General features: G+C 38.2%; 1 protein-coding gene across 4 annotated transcripts in view; it reads left to right on the top strand.

The window, feature by feature from the left end:
• The window catches only part of LOC133657075 (equilibrative nucleoside transporter 1-like), a 110,526-nt gene that overhangs the window by 71,266 nt on the left and 24,397 nt on the right, over positions 1-14,863 (top strand). For all 4 annotated transcript variants that reach the window (XM_062057990.1, XM_062057993.1, XM_062057991.1 and 1 more), the window contains exons 7-10: positions 3,723-3,820; positions 9,017-9,098; positions 9,157-9,242; positions 9,339-9,447. In XM_062057990.1, the coding sequence (XP_061913974.1) occupies positions 3,723-3,820; positions 9,017-9,098; positions 9,157-9,242; positions 9,339-9,447 (375 nt within the window). The remainder of the gene's footprint in view (positions 1-3,722; positions 3,821-9,016; positions 9,099-9,156; positions 9,243-9,338; positions 9,448-14,863) is intronic.

Here is a 14,863-nt window from a genome sequence, read left to right as displayed (position 1 = left end):
TTGCTAATTTTATCTTAATTGTATTCTTATTTTACTTGTAATCTTATTTTACTTGTAATCTTATTTTACTTGTAATCTTATCTTAATTGTAATCTTATTTTACTTGTAATCTTATTTTAATTTGTAATCTTATTTTACTTGTAATCTTATCTTAATTGTAATCTTATTTTGCTTGTAATCTTATCTTAATTGTAATCTTATTTTACTTGTAATATTATTTTAATTGTAATCTTATTTTAATTGTAATCTTATTTTACTTGTAATCGTATCTTAATTGTAATCTTATTTTAATGGTAATCTTATTTTAATGGTAATCTAATTTTACTTGTAATCAAATTTTACTTGTAATCATATCTTAATTGTAATCTTATCTTAATTGTAATCTTATTTTAATGGTAATCTAATTTTACTTGTAATCTAATTTTACTTGTAATCATATCTTAATGGTAATCATATCTTAATGGTAATCATATCTTAATTGTAATGATATCTTAATTGTAATCTTATTTTAATTGTAATCTTATCTTAATTGTGATCTTATCTTAATTGGTGTTGCTGAGCAGAAGTAGTCATTTCACAATAGACAGCAGTTAAGTTAAAGTTGCATGACAAGAAAAGCAAGCCTTTAACTTTGGTGGGATAAGTGAGTGTCTGGGAGGTGAGTCTCTTCACGCCATTATTATTACTTGACCTATATTGTACTGAGCAGCCAGGACAGGCACACATCTAGTACCTCTAGATTCAGATCACATTCACTTCTCATTAGCATCCAAACATTAGCATCCAACAATTGGCATCCAAACATTAGGATCTAAACATTAGCATCCAAACATTAGCATCCAAACAACCAAACATTAGCATTCAAACATCCAAACATTAGCATCCAAACATTAGCATTCAAACATTAGCATTCAAACAACCAAACATTAGCATCCAAACATTAGCATCCAAACAACCAAACATCAGCATCTAAACATCAGCATCCAAACATTAGCATCCAAACAACCAAACATTAGCATTCAAACATCCAAACATTAGCATCCAAACATTAGCATTCAAACAACCAAACATTAGCATCCAAACATCAGCATCTAAACATCAGCATCCAAACATTAGCATCCAAACAACCAAACATTAGCATCCAAACATTAGCATCCGAACATTAGCATCCAAACATCCAAACATTAGCATCCAAACATTAGCATCCAAACATTAGCATCCACACATTAGCATCCAAACATTAGCATCCAAACATTAGCATCCAAACATTAGCATCCAAACATCCAAACATTAGCATTCAAACATTAGCATCCAAACATTAGCATCCAAACATCCAAACATTAGCATTCAAACATTAGCATCCAAACATTAGCATCCAAACATTAGCATCCAAACATTAGCATCCAAACATCCACACATTAGCATCCAAACATTAGCATCCAAACATCCACACATTAGCATCCAAACATCCAAACATTAGCATCCAAACATCCAAACATTAGCATCCAAACATTAGCATCCAAACATCCAAACATTAGCATCCAAACATTCAAACATTAGCATCCAAACATTAGCATCCAAACATTAGCATCCAAACATTAGCATCCAAACATTAGCATCCAAACATCCACACATTAGCATCCAAACATTAGCATCCAAACATCCAAACATTAGCATCCAAACATCCAAACATTAGCATCCAAACATTAGCATCCAAACATCCAAACATTAGCATCCAAACATCTAAACATTAGCATCCAAACATCCAAACATTAGCATCCAAACATTAGCATCCAAACATCCAAACATTAGCATCCAAACATCCAAACATTAGCATCCAAACATCCAAACATTAGCATCCAAACATTAGCATCCAAACATCCAAACATTAGCATCCAAACATCCAAACATTAGCATCCAAACATCCAAACATTAGCATCCAAACATCCAAACATTAGCATCCAAACATCCAAACATTAGCATCCAAACATTAGCATCCAAACAGAAGAAAAGTAGGAAACATTTTTCAAGCCAGGACAAAATGAAAAAGACAAGAAGGCCATCAGGGAAAAACTCTTTTAGAATCCACATGAAACTTTCTTTGAAATACATACAATACTATAAATAGTGTAATATTAGTGTAATAACCCTAAATATAGTGTAATAATGCTATAAATACTGTAATATTAGTGTAATAATGCTATAGATAGTGTAATAATGCTATAAATAGTGTAATGATGCTATAGATAGTGTAATAATGCTATAGATAGTGTAATAATGCTATAGATAGTGTAATAATGCTATAGATAGTGTAATAATGCTATAAATACTGTAATATTGCTATTGATAGTGTAATAATGCTATAGATAGTGTAATAATGCTATAGATAGTGTAATAATGCTATAGATAGTGTAATAATGCTATAGATAGTGTAATGACGCTATAGCATTATTACACTATCTATAGCATAATGCTATAGATAGTGTAATAATGCTATAGATAGTGTAATAATGCTATAGATAGTGTAATGACGCTATAGATAGTGTAATAATGCTATAGTGTAATGATGCTATAGATAGTGTAATAATGCTATAGATAGTGTAATAATGCTATAGATAGTGTAATGACGCTATAGATAGTGTAATGACGCTATAGATAGTGTAATGACGCTATAGATAGTGTAATAATGCTATAGATAGTGTAATAATGCTATAGTGTAATGACGCTATAGATAGTGTAATGACGCTATAGATAGTGTAATGACGCTATAGATAGTGTAATAATGCTATAGATAGTGTAATAATGCTATAGATAGTGTAATGATGCTATAGATAGTGTAATAATGCTATAGATAGTGTAATAATGCTATAGATAGTGTAATGATGCTATAGATAGTGTAATAATGCTATAGATAGTGTAATGATGCTATAGATAGTGTAATGATGCTATAGATAGTGCAATAATGCTATAGATAGTGTAATGATGCTATAGATAGTGTAATGACGCTATAGATAGTGTAATAATGCTATAGATAGTGTAATAATGCTATAGATAGTGTAATAATGCTATAGATAGTGTAATAATGCTATAGATAGTGTAATAATGCTATAGATAGTGTAATGATGCTATAGATAGTGTAATAATGCTATAGATAGTGTAATAATGCTATAGATAGTGTAATAATGCTATAGATAGTGTAATAATGCTATAGATAGTGTAATAATGCTATAGATAGTGTAATGACGCTATAGATAGTGTAATGACGCTATAGATAGTGTAATGATGCTATAGATAGTGTAATGATGCTATAGATAGTGTAATGATGCTATAGATAGTGTAATAATGCTATAGATAGTGTAATAATGCTATAGATAGTGTAATGATGCTATAGATAGTGTAATGATGCTATAGATAGTGTAATAATGCTATAGATAGTGTAATGATGCTATAGATAGTGTAATAATGCTATAGATAGTGTAATGACGCTATAGATAGTGTAATAATGCTATAGATAGTGTAATAATGCTATAGATAGTGTAATAATGCTATAGATAGTGTAATGACGCTATAGATAGTGTAATAATGCTATAGATAGTGTAATAATGCTATAGATAGTGTAATGATGCTATAGATAGTGTAATAATGCTATAGATAGTGTAATAATGCTATAGATAGTGTAATAATGCTATACTTTGTAAACAAAATGTTTTATTTTCCCCTAGCTGGGTCGGCCCTGCGGGACAGCGCCTTTGGCTACTTCATCACCGCCTGCTTTGTCATTCTCATGGCCATCATCTCCTACCTCACCCTGCCCAGGCTGGTAAGTCATACTTATCTAGAACTTTGTCATTCTCATGGCCATCATCTCCTACCTCACCCTGCCCAGGCTGGTAAGTCATACTTATCTAGAACTTTGTCATTCTCATGGCCATCATCTCCTACCTCACCCTGCCCAGGCTGGTAAGTCATACTTATCTAGAACTTTGTCATTCTCATGGCCATCATCTCCTACCTCACCCTGCCCAGGCTGGTAAGTCATACTTATCTAGAACTTTGTCATTCTCATGGCCATCATCTCCTACCTCACCCTGCCCAGGCTGGTAAGTCATACTTATCTAGAACTTTGTCATTCTCATGGCCATCATCTCCTACCTCACCCTGCCCAGGCTGGTAAGTCATACTTATCTAGAACTTTGTCATTCTCATGGCCATCATCTCCTACCTCACCCTGCCCAGGCTGGTAAGTCATACTTATCTAGAACTTTGTCATTCTCATGGCCATCATCTCCTACCTCACCCTGCCCAGGCTGGTAAGTCATACTTATCTAGAACTTTGTCATTCTCATGGCCATCATCTCCTACCTCACCCTGCCCAGGCTGGTAAGTCATACTTATCTAGAACTTTGTCATTCTCATGGCCATCATCTCCTACCTCACCCTGCCCAGGCTGGTAAGTCATACTTATCTAGAACATGGTCCACATGCTGCATTAGAGGACTTAAGTGTCTTTAGCACACAGCAGCAGGATGGCACGTGTGGTAAAGGTCATTTTCTGATGATTGAAGTCCTCCTTGTGGTCTACACAACACGTCCTGGTGGTTCTTTGGTCAAAATGTTACAGAGATGATGTTTTAAACACCATCTTCAAGTCGCTTTCTGGCTGTCTCTTTAGGATCTGCCATCTTGTGGGCGCTCTTATTAACATGCCTCCACTTTGACAGCATCTTCTCCCCATCATCCATGTTGTAGTTTTTATCTTCCATAACGTGTCTACTGACAGATAAGTTACAACTATACACTACTTTGTATTATAATGTAACATCCACACAAGTCATTATACACTACTTTGTATTATAATGTAACATCCACACAAGTCATTATACACTACTTTGTATTATAATGTAACATCCACACAAGTCATTATACACTACTTTATATTATAATGTAACATCCACACAAGTCATTATACACTACTTTGTATTATAATGTAACATCCACACAAGTCATTATACACTACTTTGTATTATAATGTAACATCCACACAAGTCATTATACACTACTTTATATTATAATGTAACATCCACACAAGTCATTATACACTACTTTGTATTATAATGTAACATCCACACAAGTCATTATACACTACTTTGTATTATAATGTAACATCCACACAAGTCATTGACACATGAATGTAACATCCACACAAGTCATTGACACATGAATGTAACATCCACACAAGTCATTGACGCATGAATGTAACATCCACACAAGTCATTGACACATGAATGTAACATCCACACAAGTCATTGACGCATGAATGTAACATCCACACAAGTCATTGACACATGAATGTAACATCCACACAAGTCATTGACGCATGAATGTAACATCCACACAAGTCATTGACGCATGAATGTAACATCCACACAAGTCATTGACGCATGAATGTAACATCCACACAAGTCATTGACGCATGAATGTAACATCCACACAAGTCATTGACGCATGAATGTAACATCCACACAAGTCATTGACGCATGAATGTAACATCCACACAAGTCATTGACACATGAATGTAACATCCACACAAGTCATTGACACATGAATGTAACATCCACACAAGTCATTGACACATGAATGTAACATCCACACAAGTCATTGACACATGAATGTAACATCCACACAAGTCATTGACACATGAATGTAACATCCACACAAGTCATTGACGCATGAATGTAACATCCACACAAGTCATTGACACATGAATGTAACATCCACACAAGTCGTTGACGCATGAATGTAACATCCACACAAGTCATTGACACATGAATGTAACATCCACACAAGTCATTGACACATGAATGTAACATCCACACAAGTCGTTGACGCATGAATGTAACATCCACACAAGTCATTGACACATGAATGTAACAACCACACAAGTCATTGACACATGAATGTAACATCCACACAAGTCATTGACGCATGAATGTAACATCCACACAAGTCATTGACGCATGAATGTAACATCCACACAAGTCATTGACGCATGAATGTAACATCCACACAAGTCATTGACACATGAATGTAACATCCACACAAGTCATTGACACATGAATGTAACATCCACACAAGTCATTGACGCATGAATGTAACATCCACACAAGTCGTTGACGCATGAATGTAACATCCACACAAGTCATTGACACATGAATGTAACAACCACACAAGTCATTGACGCATGAATGTAACATCCACACAAGTCATTGACGCATGAATGTAACATCCACACAAGTCATTGACGCATGAATGTAACATCCACACAAGTCGTTGACGCATGAATGTAACAACCACACAAGTCATTGACACATGAATGTAACATCCACACAAGTCATTGACACATGAATGTAACATCCACACAAGTCATTGACGCATGAATGTAACATCCACACAAGTCATTGACGCATGAATGTAACATCCACACAAGTCATTGACGCATGAATGTAACATCCACACAAGTCATTGACGCATGAATGTAACATCCACACAAGTCATTGACGCATGAATGTAACATCCACACAAGTCATTGACGCATGAATGTAACATCCACACAAGTCATTGACGCATGAATGTAACATCCACACAAGTCATTGACGCATGAATGTAACATCCACACAAGTCATTGACGCATGAATGTAACATCCACACAAGTCATTGACGCATGAATGTAACATCCACATAAGTCATTGACGCATGAATGTAACATCCACACAAGTCATTGACGCATGAATGTAACATCCACACAAGTCATTGACGCATGAATGTAACATCCACACAAGTCATTGACGCATGAATGTAACATCCACACAAGTCATTGACGCATGAATGTAACATCCACACAAGTCATTGACGCATGAATGTAACATCCACACAAGTCATTGACGCATGAATGTAACATCCACACAAGTCATTGACACATGAACGCATCATCCAGATGAGTCACTGATCTGGTGCTAGTATTTGTACAAATGTAAACGGTACCCTCCCTGGTGGTAATAATCTGGTGTACAAATGTAAACGGTACCCTCCCTGGTGGTAATGATCTGGTGTACAAATGTAAACGGTACCCTCCCTGGTGGTAATAATCTGGTGTACAAATGTAAACGGTACCCTCCCTGGTGGTAATAATCTGGTGTACAAATGTAAACGGTACCCTCCCTGGTGGTAATAATCTGGTGTTCAAATGTAAACGGTACCCTCCCTGGTGGTAATAATCTTGTGTACAAATGTAAACGGTACCCTCCCTGGTGGTAATGATCTGGTGTACAAATGTAAACGGTACCCTCCCTGGTGGTAATGATCTGGTGTACAAATGTAAACGGTACCCTCCCTGGTGGTAATAATCTGGTGTACAAATGTAAACGGTACCCTCCCTGGTGGTAATGATCTGGTGTACAAATGTAAACGGTACCCTCACTGGTGGTAATAATCTGGTGTACAAATGTAAACGGTACCCTCACTGGTGGTAATGATCTGGTGTACAAATGTAAACGGTACCCTCCCTGGTGGTAATAATGTAGTGTACAAATGTAAACGGTACCCTCACTGGTGGTAATGATCTGGTGTACAAATGTAAACGGTGCTCTCCCTGGTGATAATGATCTGGTGTACAAATGTAAACAGTACCCTCCCTGGTGGTAATAATCTGGTGTACAAATGTAAACGGTACCCTCCCTGGTGGTAATGATCTGGTGTACAAATGTAAACGGTACCCTCCCTGGTGGTAATGATCTGGTGTACAAATGTAAACGGTACCCTCCCTGGTGGTAATAATCTGGTGTACAAATGTAAACGGTACCCTCCCTGGTGGTAATGATCTGGTGTACAAATGTAAACGGTACCCTCCCTGGTGGTAATGATCTGGTGTACAAATGTAAACGGTACCCTCCCTGGTGGTAATAATCTGGTGTACAAATGTAAACAGTACCCTCCCTGGTGGTAATAATCTGGTGTACAAATGTAAACGGTACCCTCCCTGGTGGTAATGATCTGGTGTACAAATGTAAACGGTACCCTCCCTGGTGGTAATGATCTGGTGTACAAATGTAAACGCTACCCTCCCTGGTGGTAATGGTGAGAGTCCCCCACCAAAAAGATTCATTTTGGATGACTGCTCGCTGTTTTTGTATGGCAAGGAAACACTACAAGTCCTCAAAGTACAGTCTGGGCCACTTCCACCTAAGGGGCGGGGCCTTATTCTTAGCCAAATAATGGTGATTCACGGAAGCGTGCAGCCTCGTCTCTTGGTTTATGGGGCGGTGCGTTGGACGGCGTGGCTCAGATGGTAGAACAGTCGTGCAGATACTTGAGGTTTCCTGCTATGAATCCAACTTTTGCCATCCTAGTCCCTGCAGACGTGTCCTTGGGCAAGACACCTTGCTCCCAGTGCCACTCCTACTCCTGGGAATGTTGCCTACCCAGAGCAGCTGTGGCTCCAAATGTAGCTTACCACCACCATGAATGCCTTATCAGCACCATGAATGACTTACCACCACCATGAATGACTTACCAGCACCATGAATGACTTACCATCACCATGAATGACTTACCAGCACCATGAATGACTTACCACCACCATGAATGACTTACCACCACCATGAATGACTTACCATCACCATGAATGACTTACCACCGCCATGAATGACTTACCAGCACCATGAATGACTTACCACCACCATGAATGACTTACCACCACCATGAATGACTTACCACCGCCATGAATGACTTACCAGCACCATGAATGACTTACCAGCACCATGAATGACTTACCACCACCATGAATGACTTACCAGCACCATGAATGACTTACCAGCACCATGAATGACTTACCAGCACCATGAATGACTTACCACCACCATGAATGACTTACCACCACCATGAAGGACTTACCAGCACCATGAATGATGATCACTGTAAAGCACTTAGAAAAGAACAATGATTATTGTACTTCTACCAGGAGTTCTTCCAGTACTGCATGGAGAGCAGCAGATCCAGACCATCTGGGGACGAGGACAACAAGATGGATCTTCTCAAAAAAGGTAGATCTATGTTTAGTGGTCTTTGTCAGGTGAATGTCATCACGTTGGTGTCCCTCAGAGAGTCAAGACGAGAGGCAAGCGGTGGTCAGTCTGATGGCGGACGACAGCAAATCTTCCGTGTCTGTGCCGAGAATCTTCAAGAAGGTACAAAAGCAAAGAATTGAATCCCAACACTGTAGTATTTTGGTAGTTGAAGGACACACCAGCAGTCACATGACCATGAACCTCCTCTTCCTGAAGATCTGGGTCATGGCTCTGTCTGTGTGCTTCATCTTCACCATCACCATCGGAATGTTCCCGGCCGTGGCCGTCGATGTCAAGTCGACGGTGGCCAACGGAGGAGGATGGGGTGAGTCGTTAAACCAGTCCATCAACCACACCCTGCTGCAGTTCTCTTAGACGGGAAGTTCTGCTTTATCCATAAAATACAAATACTTGGTGAGGACATGATCAGAACCAATCAAGTTGCTTTCTGAGATGTCACTTCAACTCAGATGAACTGCTTCCAGACTACATAGTCTCATGTCATCCACAACACCTAAGATTCCAGACCATGTAGTCTCATGTCATCCACAACAGCTAAGATTCCAGACTACATAGTCTCATGTCATCCACAACACCTAAGATTCCAGACTACATAGTCTCATGTAATCCACAACAACTAAGATTCCAGACTACATCGTCTCATGTAATCCACAACAGCTAAGATTCCAGACTACATAGTCTCATGTCATCCACAACAGCTAAGATTCCAGACTACATAGTCTCATGTCATCCACAACACCTAAGATTCCAGACTACATAGTCTCATGTAATCCACAACAGCTAAGATTCCAGACTACATAGTCTCATGTCATCCACAACACCTAAGATTCCAGACTACATAGTCTCATGTCATCCACAACAGCTAAGATTCCAGACCATGTAGTCTCATGTCATCCACAACACCTAAGATTCCAGACTACATAGTCTCATGTAATCCACAACAACTAAGATTCCAGACTACATCGTCTCATGTAATCCACAACAGCTAAGATTCCAGACTACATAGTCTCATGTCATCCACAACAGCTAAGATTCCAGACTACATAGTCTCATGTAATCCACAACAACTAAGATTCCAGACTACATCGTCTCATGTAATCCACAACAGCTAAGATTCCAGACTACATAGTCTCATGTCATCCACAACAGCTATGATTCCAGACTACATAGTCTCATGTAATCCACAACACCTAAGATTCCAGACTACATAGTCTCATGTAATCCACAACACCTAAGATTCCAGACCATGTAGTCTCATGTCATCCACAACAGCTAAGATTCCAGACTACATAGTCTCATGTCATCCACAACACCTAAGATTCCAGACTACATAGTCTCATGTCATCCACAACAACTAAGATTCCAGACTACATAGTCTCATGTTATCCACAACAGCTAAGATTCCAGACTACATAGTCTCATGTCATCCACAACAACTAAGATTCCAGACTACATAGTCTCATGTAATCCACAACAACTAAGATTCCAGACTACATAGTCTCATGTTATCCACAACAACTAAGATTCCATACTACATAGTCTCATGTTATCCACAACAACTAAGATTCCATACTACATAGTCTCATGTCATCCACAACAACTAAGATTCCAGACTACATAGTCTCATGTTATCCACAACAGCTAAGATTCCAGACTACATAGTCTCATGTCATCCACAACAACTAAGATTCCAGACTACATAGTCTCATGTTATCCACAACAACTAAGATTCCAGACTACATAGTCTCATGTAATCCACAACAGCTAAGATTCCAGACTACATAGTCTCATGTCATCCACAACAGCTAAGATTCCAGACTACATAGTCTCATGTAATCCACAACAACTAAGATTCCAGACTACATAGTCTCATGTCATCCACAACAGCTAAGATTCCAGACTACATAGTCTCATGTAATCCACAACAACTAAGATTCCAGACTACATAGTCTCATGTTATCCACAACAGCTAAGATTCCAGACTACATAGTCTCATGTAATCCACAACAACTAAGATTCCAGACTACATAGTCTCATGTAATCCACAACAACTAAGATTCCAGACTACATAGTCTCATGTCATCCACAACAGCTAAGACTCCAGACTACATAGTCTCATGTAATCCACAACAACTAAGATTCCAGACTACATAGTCTCATGTAATCCACAACAACTAAGATTCCAGACTACATAGTCTCATGTAATCCACAACAGCTAAGATTCCAGACTACATAGTCTCATGTAATCCACAACAACTAAGATTCCAGACTACATAGTCTCATGTAATCCACAACAACTAAGATTCCAGACTACATAGTCTCATGTCATCCACAACAGCTAAGATTCCAGACTACATAGTCTCATGTAATCCACAACAACTAAGATTCCAGACTACATAGTCTCATGTAATCCACAACAACTAAGATTCCAGACTACATAGTCTCATGTAATCCACAACAGCTAAGATTCCAGACTACATAGTCTCATGTAATCCACAACAACTAAGATTCCAGACTACATAGTCTCATGTAATCAACAACAGCTAAGATTCCAGACTACATAGTCTCATGTAATCAACAACAGCTAAGATTCCAGACTACATAGTCTCATGTAATCCACAACAACTAAGATTCCAGACTACATAGTCTCATGTAATCCACAACAGCTAAGATTCCAGACTACATAGTCTCATGTAATCCACAACAGCTAAGATTCCAGACTACATAGTCTCATGTAATCCACAACAACTAAGATTCCAGACTACATAGTCTCATGTAATCAACAACAGCTAAGATTCCAGACTACATAGTCTCATGTAATCCACAACACCTAAGATTCCAGACCATGTAGTCTCATGTCATCCACAACAGCTAAGATTCCAGACTACATAGTCTCATGTCATCCACAACACCTAAGATTCCAGACTACATAGTCTCATGTAATCCACAACAACTAAGATTCCAGACTACATAGTCTCATGTAATCCACAACAATTAAGATTCCAGACTACATAGTCTCATGTAATCCACAACAACTAAGATTCCAGACTACATAGTCTCATGTCATCCACAACAACTAAGATTCCAGACTACATAGTCTCATGTAATCCACAACAACTAAGATTCCAGACTACATAGTCTCATGTTATCCACAACAGCTAAGATTCCAGACTACATAGTCTCATGTAATCCACAACAACTAAGATTCCAGACTACATAGTCTCATGTAATCCACAACAGCTAAGATTCCAGACTACATAGTCTCATGTCATCCACAACACCTAAGATTCCAGACTACATAGTCCCATGTAATCCACAACAACTAAGATTCCAGACTACATAGTCTCATGTAATCCACAACAACTAAGATTCCAGACTACATAGTCTCATGTTATCCACAACAGCTAAGATTCCAGACTACATAGTCTCATGTCATCCACAACAACTAAGATTCCAGACTACATAGTCTCATGTTATCCACAACAACTAAGATTCCAGACTACATAGTCTCATGTAATCCACAACAGCTAAGATTCCAGACTACATAGTCTCATGTCATCCACAACAGCTAAGATTCCAGACTACATAGTCTCATGTAATCCACAACAACTAAGATTCCAGACTACATAGTCTCATGTCATCCACAACAGCTAAGATTCCAGACTACATAGTCTCATGTAATCCACAACAACTAAGATTCCAGACTACATAGTCTCATGTTATCCACAACAGCTAAGATTCCAGACTACATAGTCTCATGTAATCCACAACAACTAAGATTCCAGACTACATAGTCTCATGTAATCCACAACAACTAAGATTCCAGACTACATAGTCTCATGTCATCCACAACAGCTAAGACTCCAGACTACATAGTCTCATGTAATCCACAACAACTAAGATTCCAGACTACATAGTCTCATGTAATCCACAACAACTAAGATTCCAGACTACATAGTCTCATGTAATCCACAACAGCTAAGATTCCAGACTACATAGTCTCATGTAATCCACAACAACTAAGATTCCAGACTACATAGTCTCATGTAATCCACAACAACTAAGATTCCAGACTACATAGTCTCATGTCATCCACAACAGCTAAGATTCCAGACTACATAGTCTCATGTAATCCACAACAACTAAGATTCCAGACTACATAGTCTCATGTAATCCACAACAACTAAGATTCCAGACTACATAGTCTCATGTAATCCACAACAGCTAAGATTCCAGACTACATAGTCTCATGTAATCCACAACAACTAAGATTCCAGACTACATAGTCTCATGTAATCAACAACAGCTAAGATTCCAGACTACATAGTCTCATGTAATCAACAACAGCTAAGATTCCAGACTACATAGTCTCATGTAATCCACAACAACTAAGATTCCAGACTACATAGTCTCATGTAATCCACAACAGCTAAGATTCCAGACTACATAGTCTCATGTAATCCACAACAGCTAAGATTCCAGACTACATAGTCTCATGTAATCCACAACAACTAAGATTCCAGACTACATAGTCTCATGTAATCAACAACAGCTAAGATTCCAGACTACATAGTCTCATGTAATCCACAACACCTAAGATTCCAGACCATGTAGTCTCATGTCATCCACAACAGCTAAGATTCCAGACTACATAGTCTCATGTCATCCACAACACCTAAGATTCCAGACTACATAGTCTCATGTAATCCACAACAACTAAGATTCCAGACTACATAGTCTCATGTAATCCACAACAATTAAGATTCCAGACTACATAGTCTCATGTAATCCACAACAACTAAGATTCCAGACTACATAGTCTCATGTCATCCACAACAACTAAGATTCCAGACTACATAGTCTCATGTAATCCACAACAACTAAGATTCCAGACTACATAGTCTCATGTTATCCACAACAGCTAAGATTCCAGACTACATAGTCTCATGTAATCCACAACAACTAAGATTCCAGACTACATAGTCTCATGTAATCCACAACAGCTAAGATTCCAGACTACATAGTCTCATGTCATCCACAACACCTAAGATTCCAGACTACATAGTCCCATGTAATCCACAACAACTAAGATTCCAGACTACATAGTCTCATGTAATCCACAACAACTAAGATTCCAGACTACATAGTCTCATGTAATCCACAACAACTAAGATTCCAGACTACATAGTCTCATGTAATCCACAACAGCTAAGATTCCAGACTACATAGTCTCATGTAATCCACAACAACTAAGATTCCAGACTACATAGTCTCATGTAATCCACAACAGCTAAGATTCCAGACTACATAGTCTCATGTCATCCACAACACCTAAGATTCCAGACTACATAGTCCCATGTAATCCACAACAACTAAGATTCCAGACTACATAGTCTCATGTAATCCACAACAACTAAGATTCCAGACTACATAGTCTCATGTAATCCACAACAGCTAAGATTCCAGACTACATAGTCTCATGTAATCCACAACAACTAAGATTCCAGACTACATAGTCTCATGTAATCCACAACACCTAAGATTCCAGACTACATAGTCTCATGTAATCCACAACAACTAAGATTCCAGACTACATAGTCTCATGTAATCCACAACAACTAAGATTCCAGACTACATAGTCTCATGTAATCCACAACAGCTAAGATTCCAGACTACATAGTCTCATGTAATCCACAACAACTAAGATTCCAGACTACATA

The sequence above is a fragment of the Entelurus aequoreus genome, linkage group LG09 (genome assembly GCF_033978785.1).
Source record: "Entelurus aequoreus isolate RoL-2023_Sb linkage group LG09, RoL_Eaeq_v1.1, whole genome shotgun sequence".
Classification (NCBI taxonomy): domain Eukaryota; kingdom Metazoa; phylum Chordata; class Actinopteri; order Syngnathiformes; family Syngnathidae; genus Entelurus; species Entelurus aequoreus.
This window is presented reverse-complemented; position numbering and strand designations above follow the sequence as displayed.